This window comes from Bos grunniens, chromosome 15 (assembly GCF_055505025.1).
Source record: "Bos grunniens cultivar Pamir isolate PY7600 chromosome 15, Bosgru_T2T1.0, whole genome shotgun sequence".
Lineage (NCBI taxonomy): Eukaryota > Metazoa > Chordata > Mammalia > Artiodactyla > Bovidae > Bos > Bos grunniens.
The window spans coordinates 81,843,306-81,865,564 of NC_141179.1; the positions used below are offsets into that span (position 1 = coordinate 81,843,306).

Sequence of the window (22,259 nt, forward strand, 5' to 3'; positions counted from 1 at the left end):
GTCCCAGGGGACGTGTGTGACGGAGCAAAGCTCCAGATGCTGCACATTCCTGGTAGGGTCAGACCTGCCCCGCGGCAACCAGGGGCTGAAGCCGCTCAGAAGGGCCCAGATCTTTCCGGAGCTGCCCTCTTCCTGCCCAGCCCAGGGGGCTGGCTGGTTCAGGAGCGCTGCTCTGATCGCCTGGGCTGAGGCTGAAAGGCCAGGAGGGTCCCGGTTGGAGAGGGACTTCGGCTCAAGGGGCGTCGGGAGGCGGGCAGGAAATCGCACCTCTCGTCTCCTAGGGTCTCCGAGTCCGGCACCAGGGGCGTCCGCGAGCCGGGCTTCGGGAGCCGCATTTGGCGGGAACCGGGTCCGCCCTCACCTGCAGCCGGATGGGGGACGTGATAGAACGAGCCGGGAGGCCGACCTCCAGGGGTGGGGGGGGTGCCCGAGGGATGTGGGGGGAGGCCCGCGGAGGGGGCGCCTGGGAGCGCCCCGACCTCGCTGGCCGTGGGGGGGCGCGGGGGATGGGGGTTGGGGGCGAAGAGGGGAGCCCGGCAGCCAATGGGCGGGAGGATCTCGTTTCAAAAGGGTGAACCCGCAGCCAATGGGAGCCTGGGGCAGCGGATCCTGCTCACTCCATTCAAGAATCCCAAGTATTCAAGATGGACGGCAGGGAGTGTGGAAGGAGAAGGGGGCGCGGGGGGCCCGGCGCGGGCGCGGCGCCCGACGCCCCCCGCCCCCGTCTCGGCCGCGGACGCCGCGGGGCCCGAGCCCGGCCCGGGAGGGCGGCGGGCGGGGGGCGTGGGGCGGCGGGGGGGGCGGGGGGCGCCGGGGCGGGGAGGGCAGAGAAAGGGCCCGGGAAGAGGGAGGCGGCGGGCCGAGGAGCGGAAGGAGGCGCGGCGTGTAGGTATCGGGGCGCCCCGAGGGCCAGCGCCGCGGACTGGGGGGGCGCATCCTCTCGGCGAGGGCCGGGGGCGGGCCGGGCCCCTCCTCCGTCTTCTCTGCCCCCGCCGTCCCCTCCGCGCGGGCATCTCTTCTGGTTTCTTCTTTCGCCGCAACTGAGACGGGGGAGCAGCAGGCGTGTCGTGCTGGCGTGGCTCCCTGCGCCTTTCCAGTGGGGGTGTGGTGGGGCCGGGGCGGGGGGCTCCGCTGGGCCATCTGTGTGTGCCCGGGCGTGCGTGTATGTGTGTCTGTGTGCAGGGTGTGTGTGTGCGTGCGCGCGCGCAGGGTGTGTGTGTGTGTCTGTGTGTGCGCGCGCAGGGGTGTGTGTGCGCGCGCGCGCAGGGGGTGTGTGTGTGTCTGTGTGTGTGCGTGCAGGGGCTGTGGGGCACAGGGGACTTGGCGGGGGCGTTGAGGGGGGAATGCAGGGGCCGCAGGGCTGAACCCAGCGCGGAGTTGTGCGTCGGGAGAAGTTGTGGGACGAGCCGGGGGCTGCGCGCGGGGGTGAGGCCCGCCCCTGCCTTAAGAGTTGCCGGGCCTGGAGGGGTGCGCTCGGAGCGCGAGCTGCGGGCTCCCCCCCACGCACGCCGTCTGGGTAAGTGTGTAGTAAGCTGAGCCGTGCAGCAAGTGTGGCTGGAGTGTGTGCGCGCGCGCCCGTGTGTGGTCCAGCCTCAGGTGTGTGTGTCCCGGGGGCGGTGGGGGTGGGGGGCGGCGCCGAGCTGGGTGTGGAAGGAGCGCACGCCCCCCTCACTCCGCCCCCCGCGCCCCGTTCCTGGGACCCTCCGGGCAGCCCCTCTGGTCGCCATGGCCGCGGGCCCGGCCTGCCCCGCCGCTCCCGCCGCCCCTCCACCTGCCCTTTCTCTCCCTGCCGCGGGCTGGGCCCCATCCCCCGCTGCTCCGGGGGGCCAGGGCCGGAAGATGGTGGCCGGTGAGGAGTGGGGCGCGGGGAACTTGAGCCGCCCCTCCCCCGTTTCCTCCTCGGCCTCCACGCCCGCCTCTGCCAGGAGCCGGGGGGCGGCACCCGGGCCCGTGGCGGGGGAGGGCCCCGCCGGCGGCCGGACCCGGGGGCCCGGCTCTGGGCGGAGGGGGCCGTGAGAGCCGCGGGGTCCGGCCCGCGCCCCCCACCCCGGGTGCGATCTGGGCCCCCTGGGGGGCATCTCCCCCTGGCCTCCAGGAAGCTGGCTGGCCCATGCTCTTGGCCCTTCGGCCCCTTGTTGACATGGTCCGGTTCCCCACGGGGACGGCTTTGCTCAACCCAACAGCAGAAGCTGGTGACCGACCCTCGCGGAGCCTGGATCTCCGTCCATTAGAACTGTGGGCCCCGGGCCCCGATTACAGGAACAGACTGCATGGAAAGGCAGGGGACAGGCTCTCTTGCTTTTCGAGCTAGTGGGAGGGAACCCCCTCCCCCCCAGGAAGAGCTCCCAGCGGGGAGGGCACAGGGCATCCCCCAGGGGCCTTTCTGATGGGTGCACCCCGGAATTACCCCACAGCCCGGCCCCCGAGGGCCGCAGCTCTAGCCAGGAGCCTGCTGCCCCAGATCTCTGCCCGACTCTGAACCTTTGGTCGGTCTCAGGATTGTTTGTCGGGGGTGTAAGCCCCTTAGACCTGGTAGGATGGGGACGTCTGAAGATGCCTGAAGATGCCGGTGAGCTTGAAAAACCCCCTAACCGGAGTCCCTGGATAAACAGGAAACAGATTCTGACCCTACTGCCAAGGAAAGCCTGTCTCTAATGGCGAGGGAATGAACCGCACCATTTTGTTCAACGCTGAATCCACTCAGTGGATTTTGCAGGCCTCGGAGAGGAGCTGTAGAGGTGGGACTTCACCCACAGCTTCCGCCTGCAGACCTGGGGGTCTCTCTGTGCGGCCTGTTCGCCCCCATCCGAGACTGTCCCGTGAAGGCCTAGACCTTCCCTTTATCTAAACTAAAAAGGAGAGAGAGCTTTAGAGCGGGGAGGAAGCTCTGTGGTCTGGGCCAGCCAGCTCCTCTCTGGAGGCAAGCTGAAAAGACCTACAAACCCAGGTAAACCTGGCTTCTCCTCACCTCCGGATCTGGGGGCGGGGGTGTCTCCCAGTCATCTTCCCGTGAAGACGGAATGCCAGGCTGCTTCCTGGCACTCTGTTCCCTCTGCCCTGAAACCTCCGGGGAAAGATGGTCTCCATGTTAGGAAGGAGGTGAGGAAGAAGACAGGAGGAGGAGTGGAGGGAAACAGAAGGGACACTGGAGAAAGGAGGGGAGCTGTGCTGAAGGTGAGGAAGGGGTGGGGAAGCCAGGGGCCTGGGAGCAGGGCCGGCGCCCCTCTGCTGCGGGCCGGAGCTCTTTTCACATTGTGCTACTGTCTGCGCCTGTCACTAGCAGTGCAATGTTAAAAGGGCATTGGCTGTGCAGCGCTACCCAGCGCCGGCTGCCTCCCGGGCATCGACCTTCCTCTCCGGCCTGGGCACCCCTCAGCCACCCTGGTGGGAACTCAGGAGGTCTCCCTCTGAGTAAGTCAGATGAATAGCTCACACTTACGGAAGCACGTCCGTGTGCAGTCTGTGTGCCAGACACCAAGTGCATCATGGTGGGTCCTCAGGACCGAAAAGTAACATCCCCATTTTACAGATGGAAAAACTGAGTCAGAAGAGGCTTAAGCAGCATGGCCAGAGTTTGATGGTGCTTAACGTTTCAGAGCCTATATCTAATCCTGTCCTAAATCACAGTTTACCAGTCTTGGAGAGGGTTGAGGAAGGTTGTTGAGCTGAGGGGTAGAGGGTTTTTGGTGCCACCTGCTGGTTGTAGATGAGTATCTTCCAAAGGTTCAATGCTTTAAGGAGGAAAGGAGGGAGTGACTGGTTGGCTAAGAAGTTCCCAGACTCAGCTTGGGATTGGAGGGTGGGTGGACAAGATTGAATCACTGTTTGGTCCAGAGTAGACCTCCATTAGAAAAAGGGGGTGCACAGGCAAGGAAAAAAGGCTAACCCGAAAGGACTGCACCCCAGGGAGGGGCTGGTACGCCCCTTGCATTCCATGCCTGCAGCTCCTTCCCTGGCTCTCAGGCAGAAAAAGGAGACCTCCTCTCCACCTACCCCTCTTGGTCACAGGGTACTTGATACCTGTCTGAGCATCCAAAGTTTGGACAGTCCCGCCCCATGGCCTGATCGCAAAGATTACATAGGATCCCTTGAACCCAACTCGCAGAATTATTCTTCCAGGAGAGATTACAAAGAACCGAGACTCATGGGTGCCGTTTACTTTCCTGTTTCCCACAGTTCCTAGTTGGCTTAATAAGTAAATTGAGAGAGAGGCAGATTTGGGGAGCTTTAAGAAGGCAGCTAGTTTGTGCCTGATGTTCAAGGTCAGAAATATTCAAGGACAAGCCTTCCTGAACTTTAGTGCAAGAAGTGGGATTGAGAAGGACAGGGTTTCTGGGTCCCTTGCTGGAACCTGAGAGAAGGCTCTGGGCATCGCCAAGCAGGCTGGGACGGACCCCAAGGCCTCCCAGGTGGGGGTTCTGGGCACCCAAGGCCCCCTAGATGGGGGTGCTGGGACAGACCCCGAGCCCTCCCAGATGGGGGTGCTGGAGCGGACCCCGAGGCTCCCCAGATGGGGGTGCTGGGCACCCAAGGCCCTCTAGATGGGGGTGCTGGGACAGACCCCAAGCCCTCCCAGATGGGGGTGCTGGGGCAGACCCCGAGCCCTCCCAGATGGGGATGCTGGGGTGGACCCCGAGGCCCCCCAGAAGGGGGTGCTGGGCACCCGAGGCCTCTCAGAAGGGGGTGCTGGGCATCATTCCTTCAGGGCTTGATTTGCCTTCTAGCCCCTGTGTCTTCCAGAGGTCTTCTGCCCCAACAGTCTCTGCATTCTGATGTTGACAACAGTGTCTGAGACTACAGTTAGCTTCAAGTCTCTTTTTTTTTCATTCTTAGCATTTCTACTTGAGCCTCTTTTTGGGCCATTTGGTGATGTGAGTCCACTTGATAAAGGACAAGAAATGTTCAGTGTTTACTCAGTGCCCTTGGGATGAAGTCCTTGAGTGTTTCATGGCCCCAGCCTGTCTTTCCTGGGCTGGCTCACCTCTCACCCACTCGTATCTGAGCTCCAGTTTAGGAAAGAAACTTTTATTTCTCTTCAAATTAACTCAACTTGAGCCGCCTGACACAGTGCTCTCAGCCTGAACTACCCCCTCCCCTTACTCTTCCTTTCTGCCCACGCAGCCTCTCAGCTTTCAAGGGCTTTCAAAGTCATCACTTCTGCAAAGGTTGCTCTCCTCAGTTCTCGGTGATGCCTCTACTACAAGCCCTGCGCTCACTCCCCTGTCCCCTTCTACTGGAAGCGCCTGCATCTTGTTTGTCTTCCCACTAGACAGGAAGCTCCATGAAGTCAGGCCATGAATGCCTTCTTCTCCACTGCTTTGCCAGTGCTAAACAAGGCCTGGCAAGGAAGTGCTCTTACAAATATTTACAGTACCAATGAATGAATGTGGAAATAACAAGCTAGCTTACAAAAAAAAAAGATTTTTATGATGCATCCAACCCTCCCTGCAGTTGTTGGTGACCGCACAACAATAAGAATTTCACAGCACTGCCAACAATCGCACGAGGGTCGTGTGGCTGCATTGACGCTGCAGTGTTGAGCTGTTTTGTTCCAGTTTGTAACCGCTGCCAGGGCAGCACCTTGGCTGATCGATTTTCCTTTTAGCTTTAAGAGGAGCCATGAGCTGACCAAAAGATTCCAGAACCAGGCTGAAAGGCAATGGGACCCAAGAAAGCTCTTGTTCTGGAATGAATCTCTTCAAACTTGGCAAAAGTGGATTCCTTGTCAAGGGCTCCAAAAGACAGAAGCTGTTAAGGATGCTCCCGCTGGAATCTCAACAACAACAACAAACCATCTCAGAAGCAAAACCTCACCTGAATCTCCATCCCCTGGTGTCTTGCCATAGACAGAGCAATTGCTGCCCCCTAGGGGTAGAAGGGCGGCCTTCCCAGGTGGCTCAGATGGTAAAGAATCTGCCTGCAATGCAGGAGATCTGTGTTTGATCCCTGGTTCCCGAAGATCCCCTGGAGAAGGAAATGGCAACCCACTCCAGTATTCTTGCCTGGAGAACCCCATGGACGGAGGAGCCTGGCAGGCTGCAGTCCATGGCATTGCAAAAGAGTTGACTTAGCTGCTAAACAACAGAGGAGGAGGGGCAGGCCTGGGGCAGGGGTGTGCATGGGACGATCTATGGTACCTGCCAAGAAAAGTCAGAGGACCGAGTGCCTCACGTGTTGCTTTCCCCTTTTTATTAAAAATAGACCCGAACACTTTATATATCATACAAAAGTTTCGTTCGCTGGTGGCAGCCGCGAGGACGCCTAGCCTCATGGCACTGATCCCCCACCTTCCCTCTGAGGGCCTCGGTCCCAGGGAGCAGTAGCCGGCCCAGAGGACGCCCACCAACCCTGCTCGCTCTGGAGACTGCCAGCCGCGGGTGGGGCTGTTCAGGGGGGACCTCCCCCGACCCCACCCCATGGCAAAGGTCAGATACTGAAAGTGCCTCTTCAGTGCCAAGGTAAACTGCCAAGTGGAGTAAAATGCAAACCCCTGGGATGCTTTGATGATCTCCCAGGGCCTGGGACTCCGGACTTTTTTTTTCTTCCGCCCGCCCCCCACCCCACGAATCCTGGCTGCTGCAAATGGGGGGGTGGGAAACGTCACCCTTAAGAGACTCCGGTACCTCCCGGCGTCTGAGGTCAGCATTTCACTCCACTTCGAGCCTTTTCTCACCTGCTATTCTGTGGCCTAGGATCTCCCAGTGCCAAGACTCGAGGTTGGTCCTCTGTTCGCTCGCAGAGGTGGAGCAAACACGGCTTCCTCCCGAGGGTCCTCTAAGCCTGCGTCTCTGCCCCGCCAGCCCCTCGGTTTTCAGAACCTTGGGGGCGACAAGTCCCCACGCCACCCCTTTCCCCTCCGTTTCTGCCTCTCCCTGACTGCTGCCCACGCCTGAACCTTCAACACCCCTGGGGTACCGCAGACCCCCATTCCAGGGGGGCCTGGGCGTGATGGGGTGGCGGCGGGGGGAGGGACGGCGGGAGCAGGGTCCCCCCCAGGGGTGGGGCAGTGCTCATGCTGGTATGGACGCGAGGCCGGGCGGGGGCAGGTGTGGGAGGGTGGGGCATGCGTCGGGAGGGCAGAGGCCGCCGGAAGCCCTCAGTCCCAGCCGTTGTCCTTCACCATGTGCGACATTTCAATGATGTACTTCCCCTCCTTGTACTTCTGGCTCGTCTCAAAAGCCTGCTCCTGGCGGGGGGAGGCCGGCAATGTGGGCTGACGGGCCCGCCTACCGCCGCCGGCGTAAGCCCGCCCCCTACCCGGTCCCCCCACTCCTAGCTCCCGCCTCCCTCTGGGTCAGGCAGACACCTGACGGGTGGCCCTCCCCCCCAGTACTTACATATTTCCAGCCCAGGGTGGTTTTGCAGCTCTCGCAGAAAATATCAGCTACCGAGTGCAGCCCCGTGAGCAGGAGGCGCTGTTCAGCTGGCCCGCACCCCACGTTGACCCTGGGAGACCGGAGGACCCAGCACGTGGGGGGGAGGGGGCGGTGTGTCACTCCGTCAGCGCACCCCCAAAACAGCCCAGAAGGCCAAGCCTCTGGAGAGAGCGCAACCCACCCAGCTGAGAGCCCTGCCTCCAGCACCCCACCCCTTGCTGTCTAGCGCCTGGCACCCCAGTTCTCCCGGGCTCCCCACAAAAGCAACAGACCGGGCTTCCGCCAAAGGAGAGGCAAACCCAGAGGGCGCAGGGCACCCCCCTCGGGCGGCTCAGCCCCTCTCTTCAGAGAGGAAAGCTATTCACCCACACCGGCACACACGCACAAGGGAGAGGGGTAGACTCACACGGAGTTAAACAGGTAGGCTCGGCCATGGCTCCCCTGGAAGGACTGCGGAGACACAGGGCGGGCGGTGACTGCGGGGAACCCTTGACCCCGGGGGTCACGCGCTCCCTGAACCCCCCGCGGGGGCATGGTGGAGGGAGGCCAGGCTTCGTGGTGTCATCCCCGGGTGATGTTTGGAGGAATCTGATGCGGGGGGCGAGGGTGGGGGTGGGAGTGATGGAGGGGCGTTACCTTGGAGATGAGCTCGTCGTGTTTGGCCAGGTGTGCGCGGCAGTGGACGCAGCTGTAGGTGCGGTGGCAGCGAGGCAGGTAGCTGCGGAAGGTCTTGGCGGGGAGGCAGGCGGGGGCCGGGCCAGGGTCGCAGCTGGGCATGACGGGCTGGAGGACGATGCCCTGGCGGGCGGGGGGCGCAGGCGCCGTGCAGCCCCCGCACAGACGGTCGCAGGTGAAGCAGCGGAGCAGGTTGGCTAGAGCCGTGTTTCAGGACGGGAGCGGTGCGGGGGGGCTGCCGGGCCAGGGCCCCCCCAGACGTGAGCCAGGCAGAAATGGAGGTCACCTGGGAAGGAGGGCAGGGTCACCAGGAAAGCCGGGGGGCCCTGCCGGGGGCACGGAAGAGCCGGGGCGCCTGCGATCACTTCCTCTCCTGCTTTACCCATCCGCAGCAGCCCCGCTCCGCGCGCGCGCTCACACTGCATCTGCCACCCGGACTGACCGTCTGCTCCGGCCGGCCCCGCAGCGGATGGGGGGGGGGTCTCAGCCCGGGAGGCGGTGTCTCGCCCTCCTGGGGCCAGAGCCAGCCTCCACCATTTTCCACTGGGAGCGGCCCGCTGCCATGGGAGCCGCGTCACTGGCAAATGCTCCTTCCTCCCTCGCTTTTCCATCCTTTTGTGAGGATGCGTCCCACGTGCGCTGGTAGGCTCTGTGTCTCTGGGGCTCAAAGCCTTGAAAAAGTTGGGGGTGCGTGCCGGTCCTTCCTTCCCGTGACCTCGGTTTGCAAGGTAATTGGCCCCAGCACACGATTTGTGTGGGTGCGAGGAGCGTGATGAGAAAGGGAAGGAGCGCGGGCAGGTAGGCAGACAGGCACACTCCAGTCCTATCGGGGGGCGGGGGCCCAGAGCCTGATGGACGTCTCTGCTGGGACCGAAGGCCTCGGACGGGGCTGCTGCCCGGCCCTGCGCTTGGGTTCGCTCATTCTGGCCCGGGAGCATCACTGGGCTTGTCTTCTCAGCTTCTGAGCTCGTCTGTCTCTCTCTACTGCCCTCTAGGACTGTTGCCTTGGCTCTCAGTGAAGCACCCAGCATAGGAGAGAAATGATCTTCCCTTTGGGCGCGTCTGACCGCTGGGGGCCAATGGCAAGTAGGGCCGGTGTCAGAGAGGCCGGCGGTCCCGGGCCGTGTTGGCAGCGCGGGTGCGGTGTCTCATGATGGGCAGCGTCACAGCCCCGTGGTTTGGGGGCACAAGGTACAGGATGTTTCTTTCCCCCTTCTCCCAGGGGCAGGGACTCTGGGTGACGCGAGATAAAAAGAATTGCCTGGTTCTGATTAAGAATCTTGAGGAGGATTCGCAGGCTTCAGCCCCACAGTGGCCGCGGGTGCTGGAGGCAGGGATAAGGCGGGAGGTGTCCTCTGCCGGCCCTGATAAGCCAGGGAGCCTCGGCCCGCTCCTCGGTGGAGCCTGCTGGCCGGCTCTGTGTGGCTTAGCGCCGGTCTGTTTCGGGGATGCCAGCCGGGTGCCCTGGCAACAGTAGGCAGAGGAGCCGGGGTGCGCAGGCTCCGTCCTGCCCTCCGCGGGGACCACCAGCACCCCAGCTGTTCCAGCATTGCCTGGGGCCGCCAGGTCGGCTCTCTGCAAAGCCTCCCGGCAGAGGGCATCGGCCGTTTCAGGCCCTCGGCCCCTGGTGGGACTCAGGAAGAGCACCCTGGGCTGAGTTCAGGGTGACATTGGGGTCCTCACCAGCAGAACACCGGCCAGCCTCCGCTGGACACGTCTGCCTTCAACTTTGCCCGCCAGTGAGTTCCCGGCGGCAAGCTCCACCTGGCGCCCCTCCCCCCCCGCCTCCACTTTCCCGGGGCCCGGGGAGGGGGCAAGGACCCCCAGCCTCACCCCGCCTGTCTTCCCTGCTTCCCCATCCCGCCCAGGGGAGGCTGCACAGAGAGCCCCTCTCGGGGGAGCGGGGGCAGGGTGCGTCGGGGTCACTTCTCTCCCCATCTCAGATGACCGGGAGAAGCAAGGGGAGCCAATGACGGGGGCAGAAGCGCGCCGGGGTGCTGACGGCCCCCCGAGTGAGCCGCGGCTGGACCGTGGGAGGCGCGGGGAGGGGGTGGGAGGGAGGGGTTGCTGAGCAAGCGGCGCTGACGGCAGAGGCGGAGGCTGGCGGAGCCAGGTGCGAATCCCGTGCCTCTTAGGGGGGAAAAAAAGGAAAAGGGAAAAAGGGAGGGGGACACCTGCTCACAATGGATGCTCGCATCTGCTCGGAGGCCGCGAGCCCCCCCGAAGGCCTGGCATCCTCGGTACGGTACGGTCCCAGTGATGAGCCGCGCAGCAGGCTCCCGGGGCGGGCTTGGTGGCGGGGGGGGGGGGGGGTCTGCACCCCAGCGGCCAAACAATATAAACAGGGCTGCTTGATCAAACAGGGGTGCCTGAGGCTGCGGCCAAAGTTGCCGGGAAGAGCTCGCAGAGGGATGAGGCGGGGAGGGGGAAGGGAGGACAAAGGGTGGATGGAAAATGCTTTGGCGAGGGAGGAAAGCCACGCGCAGCCCGAGGGGGAGACGCACAGACGGGGAAAGGTGTGCTTGGAGAAGGGCTGCCCCCTCACCTTGAGGCCGGCTCCAGAGATCTCCGTCTATCTCCCCCTCTCTCTCTCAATCTCTTTGCGCTCTCTTCGCGGCTCCTTCCGCTCCTTCAGTGGGGAAGGGGCGGGGGGCGGGGAGGGTGGTGGTGAGGGGCTCCAGACCCGGGCTGCCAAACTGGCCCAGCTGCGGGGGGCGGGGGGGCGGCCAGAGGCGGCCTCCCGCCGGTACCCCGGTCTGTGGGTGAATGTAGCTGTGTGTTGTGGGACTGCATCATAACACTGTGAGTCATCCGGGCCCCCACCCCCCTCACCTCCCACGTCAGAGCGGGGCTGGGAGACACAGGAGGCGGGCTGGGAGGCAGGCAGCGGGCAGGCGTCGAGGGCTGGGGCTGGGGCAGCGATGCCCGGGGGGCGGGGGGGCGAGCCAGGGGCGGGCAGGGAGGGGAGCCGGGGTGCTGCGGAGGAGGGCCCCGTGGCCAAGGAGACCGCCAGAAGCTGGGGGGAGGACAGGGCTGGGCAAGGATGGAGCCCGCGGTACGGGTGGCGGGGCTGGACCAAAGACGAGAGGCTGAGAGCCGGATGCACAGTCAGGACCCACCGTGCGCTCAGTCAAGATGCTACATTTCCCATTTCAGCTCTGATGCTGACGCGGGGGAAAGCAAGCCATTTTAATGGTCACGGATGGCATGGGACGCCCCCAAGCTTGTACCAGGCGCTTCCAAGCCTCAAAGCCTCCGGTTCAGTACACCGCCCCCCCCTCCACCCGCCGCCGAAGGAGTCACAAACCAAAAATGACCTCTGACAGGCAAACCTCTTATCGACTACTTCCAAATGAACTGTGCTTCACGCACGGAGACACCCATGTTACATAAGATTCTCTGCTGGGCTCTAAACTTTGAGGGAAAAAGGAAACTCCTCTCTGCATCCCAGGACTGCAATGCCAAGTGCAGAGCTTTGCCTACAGAAGATGCTCAGAAAACAGTAGTTGAGTTGCAGATATCTTCAGACGTTGTCCAAGTGTCTGGCTTTGGTCTCGGAAGAGACGTGAGTTGGAATCGCAGCTCTGCCAATACACTTACCAGGAACCACTGGGCCAGTTACTGATAACTTGTGTGCCCCTGTTTTCTCCTTCTGCTAAATGAAGCTGATGTTTACCACAGGGACATGTGAAGTAAAGTGAGATAATATGTAAACATCTAAAAAAAAAAAAAAAGCTTGGCACCTGATAGGCAGCTAGTAAACAGTAGTTACTGGCATTTCAAAACAGTGTTCTCAACTTGAATACCCCTCAACCCCGCGTGGAGTTATTCTTAAATTCTGATAGCTCAAGAGGCACATGCCAAATTTGTGTCTTATGAAGAACTTAACATCTTTCGTGCTGTTTTTCTGTCAGTTTCCAGTTATACTTCATGTGAGCCAAAATATTTCTCATAAACTTTTGCCCTCTGCAAGTTGCTGAAGTATGTAGACACAGAACATACCCTCTAAGGTAAAAACCTAGATTTCTAACCGAGGTGAACGTTCAGAAAAAGTACTTTTTCACAAGTAAAGGGGGGAGTGAAAAGTTAAGGTAGGGAAATGAGGTTAATGGGAGGCAATGCTAACTGGGTATGAAAAGTGAAAGGAATTCTGAATATTTCTTCAGGATACCTGGTAGTTCACTGGAGAACTAATACACAACACAGTGAATGAATTAATTAAAGCAAACCATCCGAGAATATCCTTCAGTTTAAGGTAGATTCTGAAAACACAAAGTCGGTATCTTGAGTGATGTTACCAGAGGTTTGGAATTGACAGGTGGCACTGAGTAAAGAAAGAAGAGGGAAATGTTCTCATCTGGACAGCAGATGAGGAAGGAAATGTAAGTGGAGGAAGAATTTGTTGAGGAAAATAGAAGGAAGTGTGAAAAAGGAAAGTGAATAGTTTTTTAGGGCAAGGTTTGAAAGTGTAGAAGCAAAAAATTAAATGAACTCAGGAAGATGATCACGAATTTAGCTGGAGAGGAGAATGAAAAAGGCATGTGAGGGCAGTGTTATCTGAGGGTGGGGTGGAGAGGAGAGGAGTGCTTGGTGAAAGACTGAACGTGAGGAAAGAGTGTGGGCAAGCACAGATGCTTTCAATGTTGCACCCTGAGCCTTTCTGTGTTTAAGAAGCAAAATGGAGAGCAGGCCCTAAAGGAGGGGGAGGGGTTTTTTCTCCCTAAACTCAGCTTGAGATGGCTATTTAATATCCAAATTAAGATGACCTTGGGACTTACCTGGCGGTCCAGTGGTTAAAACGCCACACTCCCAAGGCAGGGGACATGGGTTCTATCCCTGGTTGGGGAACTGCGTGGCATGGCCAAGGAAAATGAAAGAAACAGAAAAAAGAATGATGACTTTAAATAACTGGGAGAAACTGCCTCAAGGGAGAGAATGTGGAGGCAAAGAAACAGATCTGGGAAGTGGACTGCGTGTGAACAGGAGAGGATGAGCTCATAGAGGATTTTGCAAATGAAAGACTAGAACTGGACTCTTTTTCTGTGTGTGTGAAAGTTGCTCAGTCATGTCCAACTCATTGCAATCCATGGACTATACAGTCCATGGAATTTTCTAGGCCAGAATACTGAAGTAGGTAGCCGTTCCCTTCTCCAGGGGATCTTCTCAACTCAGGGATTGAACCCAGGTCTCCTGCATTGCAGACGGATTCTTTACCAGCCACAAGGGAAGCCCTAGAACTGGATTTTTGCAGAATGGTGAGCAATTAGAGGATACCTGGTAGTTCATAGGAGAACTAATACCTGCACGGTGAGTGCATTAAATAATTAAAGCAAACCATCGGAGACAGACGGGCTTCCCAGGTGGTACTCGTGGTAAAGAACCATGATGTGGGTTTGATCCCTGGGTTGGGAAGATCCCCTGAAGGAGGGCGTGGCAACCTATTGCAGTATTCTTGCCTGGAGAATTCCATGGACAGAGGGGCCTGGCGGGCTACCGTCCATAGAGTTGCAAAGAGTCAGACAGGACTGAAGCGGCTCAGCACACCACACACACGCATCCAAGAGAGAAACGTGAGAAGTAAGGATGGCAGTCTTAGAAAGTGAGGGCTAAGGTGGGGCCAGCTGGAAAAAGGCAACCCAGAAAATCTTCCTAGGCTTTTCCACCCGGATTAACTCTGTGAGCTGGACTGAAGAAAGTATTGATCTCTAATGAACGGATGACAGTTACAGCGTGTCCTTCACAGGATTCTTGTGAGGATTAAATGGATTTATACCCTTAAAGCCCATAGAGCACGATGTGGCATCTAGTACTATGCATTCACTATGTAATAACTGAACTCATACTCCAAAATCTTGGGTTTGAATACTGCTGCTACTGCTGCTAAGTTGCTTCAGTCATGTCCGACTCTGTGCGACCCCATAGACCGTAGCCCACCAGGCTCCCCCGTCCCTGGGATTCTCCAGGCAAGAACACTGGAGTGGGTTGCCATTTCCTTCTCCAATGCGTGAAAGTGAAGTCGCTCAGTCATGTCCGACTCTTAGCGACCCCATGGACTGCAGCCCACCAGGCTCCTCCATCCATGGGATTTTCCAGGCAAGAGTACTGGAGTGGGGTACCATTGCCTTCTCCAGGGTTTGAATACTAGCTTGGGCAAATCCCTCCACCTGTCTTAGTCTCCTCTCTCACCTGAAATTTAATAAAGCTGACTTTACAGGTGGCTGTGAAAGAGGACACCTGAAAGGGCTTTGAAAAATGTAAACTACAAACAGACGGCTTCATTATAGCTCTCATCCTCAATCTATAATAAAGCCTTAAGAGCTCACATCCGATGTTTTCTGTTACAGGCATTGGGTTTAGTGCTTTATATGCATTATCCTTGGAGAACGAAATGGCAACCCACTCCAGTATTCTTGCCTGGAGAATCCCAGGGACGGGGGAGCCTGGTGGGCTGTCGCCTATGGGGTCGCACAGAGTCGGACACGACTGAAGCAACTTAGAAGCAGCAGCATGCATTATCCTATTCATGCTTCAAAACAACTTGAAGATAAATTGTTATCTCTATTATACAGTCAAAAAAACCCAAACAACACCTGGGTCTAAGCCTGTGATTTACCCAAAGTCACACAGCAAGCAAGTGGCAAAGAATATTCCCAAGTCCAAACGCATCAGAAGTGTATAAAGTGAAAGTGAAGTCGCTCAGTCGTGTCCAACTCTTGTGACCCCATGGACTGAAGCCCTCCAGGCTCCTCTGTCCATGGAATTCTCCAGGCCAGAATACTGGAGTGGGTAGCCTTTCCCGTCTCCAGGGGATCTTCCCGACCTAGGGATCGAACCCGGGTCTCCCACCTTGCAGAGATGCTTTACCTTTACCGTCTGAACGTATAGATGTGGCCCAACCTGTTGCTTGTGGGGTGAATGATTGCCCTTGTATAACCGTCAGAGATTTGGGGAGGGAAAGAGTCCCCAGCAAAGCTCTCCGCTTAACAGGAGAGGGGTTGTTGGGTAATGACTGCCTTGCAGAGTAACTGGAAGAAATTTATTTTTTATTCTCTTATTTAAGTAAAATGCTCTGTAATGCTCTCCAGGGGTCAAACGCTGTGTCAGGACGGGGATGGCAGTCCAGTTAGTCTCTGATGAGCTGCTTGGCTGACCTCTCTCTATCCCTAGGTCTCCTCGTATCCACACAGGGCTCCGCGCCCCGCTTCCAGGCGGCTGTGGGGCCTACATGGTGAGCCCCCTCCCCTGCCCGCCTCCCTTCCCCTTCTCGGGCCGCAGGTGAGCAGGAGCGACGGGGAGAGGGCCCACAGCCACCGCGCCTCAGCGGCCGCCGTCCCCTCAGCTGCCAGTCCCCGCCGCGCACGGGGGCGTAACCACCCCGCCTCCTGCTTCCTTCCCCAGCTGCTTGACGAACAAAGACGGCAGCCGCCCCGCCCACCTTTGACGTCACGGTAAAAAAAAAAAATTGACTACAAGTCCCAGAGGGCCGAGCGGCGGCGAGAGCGCGACCGCTCGCGACAGCTCTGGTACAACTACATCTCCCAGGGGGCCCCGCGCGGCCGCTCCTTCCCCACTGCGCAAGTGTGGAAATGCTTGTTTTCGGCGTGGATCTCGGTGAGCCCGTCTCTCTTCTGGGCTTGTGTCCTGTCTTCTTGGTTTCGAGGTTTGAGCTCGTGGCTGTACAGGTGAGGTAGTAAGTTCAGGATCGCAGCCGCCGCCTGCTTAGAGCCTGCGCAGATTTCGGTGCCTGGGGAGGCTGGGACGAATGCTAGACCTGGAGCTGCGATCTAGATCGGAGATAATTCTTTGCTGTTCCTCGGCGCTTTCTAGTTTACTAAATTTTTTCTTTCCCTCCGACCATCCCGGTTAATCCCCAGAACAGAACTTTGTGTGGGGAACTGTAAGCGCCTCCAGTTGACAGCGGAGGAAAAGGTTGAGAGGAGCTAAGTGAAAAAGACACTGCTGGTGGTTGCTGAACGGTTTCCTTGATGCTGTTTGCTTCTGAGTCCCAACTCGGTATTCTCTCTCTGCCTCCAGATTGCTGACTCCCTTTTTTGTTGACCCAAGGATTAGGGACTGGGCATCTGTAGCTTTTTCAAGTCTGGAGTACCCGAAAGAGTGATAGTGATGAAGGGAGCAACAAACGTGCTGTAATCAAGTCTGTCAGTATGTAGGTATCTTTTTTTTCCGCCGACGTCTGAGTTAGTTATCCACTCGGTGTTTTTACAGAGGTGCCTTTTGGTTGTCAAGCTCTATTTTAGGTACTGGAGTTACAGCACCAAACCAAAATGCCCAACCCTTACCTTCTAGTAAGGGTAGATAGACAGTAATCAGATATATAGTGGGACAGGTGGTGATGAGAGATAAGGGGGAAGAATAAAGCAAAGGAGAAACATCCTCTGGAGGATTTTGAACCGAGTCCTAACTTCTGTTTAGATCTGATTTTGGCGTTCCAGACAAAGCAGCCACACAGGAAAGATGGGAGAGGAGGCCAATGATGACAAGAAGCCAACAACTAAATTTGAACTGGAGCGGGAGACAGAGCTTCGCTTTGAGGTGGAGGCGTCGCAGTCAGTTCAGTTGGAGCTGCTGGCTGGCATGGCAGAAATCTTCGGCACAGAGCTGACCCGAAACAAGAAGTTCACCTTTGATGCCGGCGCCAAGGTGGCTGTCTTCACTTGGCACGGCTGTTCGCTGCAGCTCAGTGGCCGCACCGAGGTGGCTTACGTCTCCAAGGATACCCCGATGTTGCTTTATCTCAACACGCATACGGCCTTGGAGCAGATGCGGAGGCAGGCAGAGAAGGAGGAGGAGCGAGGCCCCCGGGTGATGGTCGTGGGCCCCACGGACGTGGGCAAGTCCACCGTGTGCCGTCTGCTGCTCAACTACGCGGTGCGTTTGGGCCGCCGGCCCACGTACGTGGAGCTGGATGTGGGCCAGGGCTCTGTGTCCATCCCCGGCACCATGGGGGCCCTGTACATTGAGCGGCCAGCGGACGTTGAGGAGGGGTTCTCCATCCAGGCCCCGCTGGTGTACCACTTCGGCTCCACCACGCCTGGCACCAACATCAAGCTTTATAATAAGGTCAGAGCCCAGGGCAAGGCGGTTGGAGGGAGGGGGCCGGCGTTTGCCAGGTAAAACTCTCTGCCCCCTCTCAGTGGCCATCACTTCCAGGGTGATGGGTTTTGGAAAAGACAGTTTCAAAAATAGTTCAACCTCAGATGGTTAAACATTTCTAGGGACCTATTCTTAAGTAGGTCCTATTCTTCCCTGGTGGCTCAGACGGTAAGGCGTCTGCCTACAATGAGGGAGGTCTGGGTTCAGTCCCTGGGTTGAGAAGATCCCCTGGTGGAGGGCATGGCAACCCACTCCAGTACTCTTGCCTGGAGAATCCCATGGACGGAGGAAGCTGGCAGGCTACAGTCCATGGGGTCGCAAAGAGTGAGACACGACTGAGCGACTTCACTTCATTCTTAAGTAATTTATTACATTTCAACTTGGGACATGAAATACCAGAGACAGAAAAAACAACATAAAATGAAAACTAACTCCATGTTATGTGGTTAAAACCACCGCCATCAGGAATGTCCTTTTTCTTGAACCTGATACCACTTAGGCTAAGGAAGGATCGTGTGGCCGAGGGTTCGTTTTGTGCCTTTTCTCCCTCACGTGGACCCTTTCTTCTGCAGATTACATCTCGTTTAGCCGATGTGTTCAACCAGAGGTGTGAAGTGAACCGCAGGGCCTCGGTGAGCGGCTGTGTCATTAACACCTGTGGCTGGGTCAAGGGCTCTGGTTACCAGGCCCTGGTCCATGCAGCCTCAGCCTTTGAGGTGGATGTCGTTGTGGTTCTGGATCAAGAACGGCTGTACAACGAACTGAAACGGGACCTGCCTCACTTCGTCCGCACGGTGCTGCTCCCCAAGTCAGGGGGTGTGGTGGAGCGCTCCAAGGACTTCCGGCGGGAATGCCGGGATGAGCGCATCCGTGAGTATTTCTATGGGTTCCGGGGCTGTTTCTATCCCCATGCCTTCAACGTCAAATTTTCAGATGTGAAAATCTACAAAGTCGGGGCACCCACCATCCCAGACTCTTGCCTGCCTCTGGGCATGTCTCAGGAAGACAATCAGCTCAAGCTGGTGCCTGTCACCCCCGGCCGAGATATGGTGCACCACCTGCTGAGCGTCAGCACGGCGGAGGGCACGGAGGAGAACCTCTCCGAGACCAGCGTGGCGGGCTTCATCGTGGTGACCAGTGTGGACCTGGAGCACCAGGTGTTCACCGTTCTCTCTCCGGCCCCCCGCCCGCTGCCCAAGAACTTCCTTCTCATCATGGATATCCGGTTCATGGATCTTAAGTAGCGATCCGCAGGCAGCCTTGCTGCCTGGGGCCTGGAGGCCTTCCGGCCATCACCAAGGGCATACGGGCTGAGGGATGAGCACCTCTTGCGGCCAGGCTGCTGGGTGAATGGTGGACTACCAGAAAGCATGCGTTCTACCTCGTAAAAACAGGTGGTGGTCACCTAACTCTTCAGTTGTGAGCCAAAGGTTTCTTAGGTCACCGAAGGTGCCATCAGAGAAGCCCCCTTTCTTTCACTGTGCTACCACGTGGACTCATTTATTACCATTTTATCTTCTGCATATACTACTTGTTATCTCATTTGTCCGCAAAGAGTGAATTCAAAGGACTCCTCCCAATAAAGTTCATACTTGGAAAAAAAGAAAAAACTATTTTAATAAATATTTTTGCCATAGCACAGGAGTTGGTATCATTTTTTAAAGCTTGGGTTTTTTCCCCCTAAGCATTGTAGAAATATTATTGGAATGATGTATTACTGAATGCCTAGAGAAGAAGAAAGCCAAGAGCCCACCTGTGAGCTAAGCAGGTGAATATTTATGATGGGTTTCCTTTTCCTCTGCACTTGGGTGAATAGATCCTAAATCTGTTGTCAGTGATGGGTTTAATATAAGGAACTAAACAGATGGTGGTAAACTTGGGGTGAGATTTCAGATTGGATATTATCCAGAGATAGCTCGTTTTCTCTCAGCTACAGCTCTCTGCTCTCTGTCCTGTTGTCTGTTTAATTGGAATCAGATCCCAAGTCAAAAAATACATTTGAGCTTCCAGGTGATAAGCCGGGACAGCCCATCTCTTTGATCTCTTGCAAACAATTGGTTTCCCTAGTTTGGACTTGTATTATTGAATAAGTATCATGATGACCTTATCCATTGATTCTTTTCACAAATTTTTATCATGCACCTACTGTGTGACAGGGACCTTTCTAGATGGGGGAATGAGATGGACAGAGTCTTGCAGAGCTTACAGTAAACATAAAAAGTGAGGTGCTGTGCAGAGAGGCTTAAGATTGGGCCATAGGAGGTGGGGCGGCCCGGAGGCTTTTTAAATCAGGTGGTCAGGAAAGGCCTCTTCTGAGCACACGTTTTGAGTTAAGACCTGAATGGCTGTGTGCAATTGGGACAGAATCTTCCTGGTGGAGGAAGCAGTGTAAAACCCTAAAAGGAGCAAGCTGAGTGTGTTGGATGAAGGGAAAGGCCAGCATGGTGGGAGTGACATAGCAAATCAAGGGGAGAGGGAAAAACTCAGGCCGGGGTGGGAGGCAGCAAAGACCAGATAGTGTAGGGCTTTTGTAATCCAAGAAGAGTGGGAAACGATGGGAGAGAGGTAAGAAGCTCCAATACTTTGGCCATCTGATGCGAAGAGTTGACTCATTGGAAGGACCCTGATGCTGGAAAACATTGAAGGAAAAGGAAGAAGAGGGTGGCAGAGGATGAGATGGTCAGATACCATCACCTCCCCACTCACTCAATGGACATGAAATTGAGCATACTCTTGGGAGATAGTCAAGGACAGAGGAGCCTGGTGTGCTGCAGTCCATGGGATTGTGAGAATCAGACATGATTTAGGGACTGAACAACAACAAAAACACGGACTGGGTAGCTTACAAACATCTGAAAATGGTCAGATTTCTGAAGGCTGGAAAGGCCAAAATCAAGGAACCAAGCATAGTCACATTCTGCCAAGGGCTCTCTTCCAAGTTGCAGATTACCTGCTTCAACTGTGTCCTCACAGAGTGAGAGGGGCAGGGAACTCTCTGGAGCCTTGTTTATAAAAGCACTAATCCCATTCATGAAGGTCTACATTCATGATCTAAGCATCTTTCAAAGGTTTCATCTAATATTGGGGATTTCAACATAATTGCGGGGAGGCGGGGCACAAAAATTCATACCATTGCAGGTGGTTGAACACAGGAATGGCATGTTTTAATTTACATTGAAAAGATTTCTGCTGGGCAGAAAATGGATTATAGAGGCAAGAAAAGAAGCAAGAACACAAGTTGGACTTTTGAGGTAGGGTCAGCGTGAGAATTAATGATTCAGAAGAGGGCAGCAGAGAGAGTTGAGTAGATTGCCTCGGGAGATTTCAGAGGTAAACCTGACAGGACTTGCTGATGGGGGTGGTACGGAAAAGCACGTGGAATCAAAGGTGATATGATTGTGGATATCAAAAATGATACCCACATTTTTTACTTGGGCATCTAGATTGGATCTGAGGTTGAGGAAACTTTGGGAGAGAGGATAAAAAAGTACAGATACTTTGAAAATACCGATAAACTACACCAGGAGAAACTATGAGGTATTACTTGACATACATAGCAAAGTAATTTATGTGAAGTTTGGTGGTCTGGATATCTCATTGTTTTAGTCTAGATTTTGCAATACTTTTCAGAAGTGGCTATCAATTTAAATCTTGTGTTCTATTAAACATCCTTTCCAGGAAATATCTTGCACAATTCTAAGGAAAATTGGAAAAGAAAATGGAATCTCTCTCTAAACCCTGGGATAGTTTATGCCACTGTCAGTACTCATCCAGCTAAGAGCTTGGTGTTCAGTAATCCAGTGTCCTAGGGGAGTTCAGTGTATGTGGCTGGTCAGTGGACTGTCCAATGCTCATTCCCATTTAGCACTGTCTAGCCAAGAGACAAAACAATTTATAGGTTCTTAGACTGTTGAAAGTGGGAAAAGGAAAATGCCTAATTTGTGAACTTGGAGAAATGAAGTCTTAAAAGTCCAAGAAAAGGGACTTCCCTGACCGTTCAGTGGTCAAGACCCTGTACTTCCAGTGCAGGGGGCACAGGCCCAGTCCCTGACTGGGGAACCAGAATTCTGCAAGGTGTGCCACACAGCCAAAAAATAATGACAACAAACCCAAGAAAAATACAGATAAATGAAATTTTATCTTTCCCTAAGGAAACAAATTAAGCTGTTTTACAAATAGGAAAATATTTTATCTCTAATAACACCTTAACTTTACCTACCCTAAGGTAGAAAGTTTAAAAACTTTGCATTTTTAAAAAGTACACAGTCATTAAGAGAACTCTCCAGTGTGCTGCAAGAAATGGTAGATGAAGCCTTTAGCCAGAATGAACTACAGCCTGTTGACACATGCCATGCCAGAAAAGGAACTAGGCTAGACCTCAGAAAACAGAAGGCAGGCCTTCTCCTTCCCTTGCCGCTCAGCTTCTAAACATCAGAGCAGTTAAAGCAGCAACATGTGACACCAAAGCCGAGGACAGACAGCAGGATTTAGAATCACACTTCACAGGTGAGAAACCTTGGCTTCAGAGAACTGGCTGGTGGAACACTTTTTTGAAAGACTATTATGTAATAGCCAGAGCAGAAAATGGCCTTGAGCTAAATCAGGAGAGAACACTGGGCCTTGCTCTTGGGTTCACAGCTGTGTAGGACTAAATAGGGCAAACCATGGTGCTGAGATCTAGGCAGAACTGGCCAGCAGCTTGCCATGGGCAGCACCTTCTGGAGAACCTTTTCCTTCCTTTGGCCTGTATTTCCGGACTGCCCAAGGTTAGGCGTGGGGTCGTCCAGCCCCTGTGCTACAGCGAAACACTAAGGCAATTAAGCGAGGCCCAACCAGTCCATCCTAAAGGAGATCAGTCCTGGGTGTTCATTGGAAGGACTGATGCTGAAGCTGAAACTCCAATACTCTGGCCACCTGATGTGAAGAACTGATTCATTGGAAAAGACCCTGATGCTGGGAAAGATTGAGGGCAGGAGGAGAAGGGGACGACAGAGGATGAAATGGTTGGATGGCATCACCGACTCAATGGACATGGGTTTGGGTGGACTCCGGGAGTTGGTGATGGACAGGGAGGCCTGGTGTGCTGCCATCCAT

General features: G+C 56.0%; 2 protein-coding genes and 1 long non-coding RNA gene across 15 annotated transcripts; 2 read left to right on the forward strand and 1 right to left on the reverse strand.

The window, feature by feature from the left end:
• Positions 1-6,167: 6,167 nt before the first annotated feature.
• On the reverse strand, positions 6,168-10,855 carry YPEL4 (yippee like 4). Of its 3 annotated transcripts, none has more exons than XM_086341837.1 (5): positions 10,597-10,855; positions 8,013-8,337; positions 7,783-7,826; positions 7,338-7,446; positions 6,168-7,186 (listed from the first exon to the last, which is right to left on the reverse strand). In XM_086341837.1, the coding sequence occupies exons 2-5, from the start codon at positions 8,151-8,153 to the stop codon at positions 7,097-7,099; spliced, it is 384 nt and encodes a 127-aa protein (XP_086197963.1). In that variant the 5' UTR covers positions 8,154-8,337; positions 10,597-10,855; the 3' UTR covers positions 6,168-7,096. The 3 variants fall into 3 exon arrangements, with proteins under 3 accessions (XP_086197963.1, XP_086197964.1, XP_086197965.1); XM_086341838.1 differs by having other exon boundaries at positions 6,168-7,180; positions 10,597-10,827; XM_086341839.1 differs by lacking the exon at positions 7,338-7,446 and having other exon boundaries at positions 7,101-7,180; positions 10,597-10,825.
• CLP1 (cleavage factor polyribonucleotide kinase subunit 1) lies at positions 10,098-18,801 on the forward strand. Of its 11 annotated transcripts, none has more exons than XM_086341824.1 (4): positions 15,529-15,733; positions 16,086-16,218; positions 16,485-17,132; positions 17,738-18,801. In XM_086341824.1, exons 3-4 carry the CDS (start codon positions 16,527-16,529, stop codon positions 18,407-18,409), a joined length of 1,278 nt encoding a protein of 425 aa, XP_086197950.1. In that variant the 5' UTR covers positions 15,529-15,733; positions 16,086-16,218; positions 16,485-16,526; the 3' UTR covers positions 18,410-18,801. The 11 variants fall into 11 exon arrangements, with proteins under 11 accessions (XP_086197955.1, XP_086197947.1, XP_086197950.1 ...); XM_086341828.1 differs by having other exon boundaries at positions 16,505-17,132; XM_086341826.1 differs by having other exon boundaries at positions 15,529-15,662.
• LOC147358779 (uncharacterized) lies at positions 14,826-15,479 on the forward strand. The gene is made up of 3 exons (XR_015142443.1): positions 14,826-14,962; positions 15,219-15,326; positions 15,450-15,479. It is a non-coding gene; the product is annotated as an uncharacterized LOC147358779 (long non-coding RNA).
• Positions 18,802-22,259: the final 3,458 nt, after the last annotated feature.

Excerpts from the sequence above, each read along its gene's own strand:
- YPEL4 (XM_086341837.1), bottom strand. The coding sequence starts at position 8,153 with ATGCCCAGCTGCGACCCTGGCCCGGCCCCCGCCTGCCTCCCCGCCAAG. Across the intron at positions 7,827-8,012 it reads ACGACGAGCTCATCTCCAAG|TCCTTCCAGGGGAGCCATGG; the intron begins GTAACGCCCCTC and ends GTGTCTCCGCAG. Across the intron at positions 7,187-7,337 it reads CCACCCTGGGCTGGAAATAT|GAGCAGGCTTTTGAGACGAG; the intron begins GTAAGTACTGGG and ends TCCCCCCGCCAG.
- CLP1 (XM_086341832.1), top strand. The coding sequence starts at position 15,814 with ATGCTAGACCTGGAGCTGCGATCTAGATCGGAGATAATTCTTTGCTGT. Across the intron at positions 15,873-16,504 it reads CTTTGCTGTTCCTCGGCGCT|ACAAAGCAGCCACACAGGAA; the intron begins TTCTAGTTTACT and ends TTGGCGTTCCAG. Across the intron at positions 17,133-17,737 it reads ACATCAAGCTTTATAATAAG|ATTACATCTCGTTTAGCCGA; the intron begins GTCAGAGCCCAG and ends TTTCTTCTGCAG.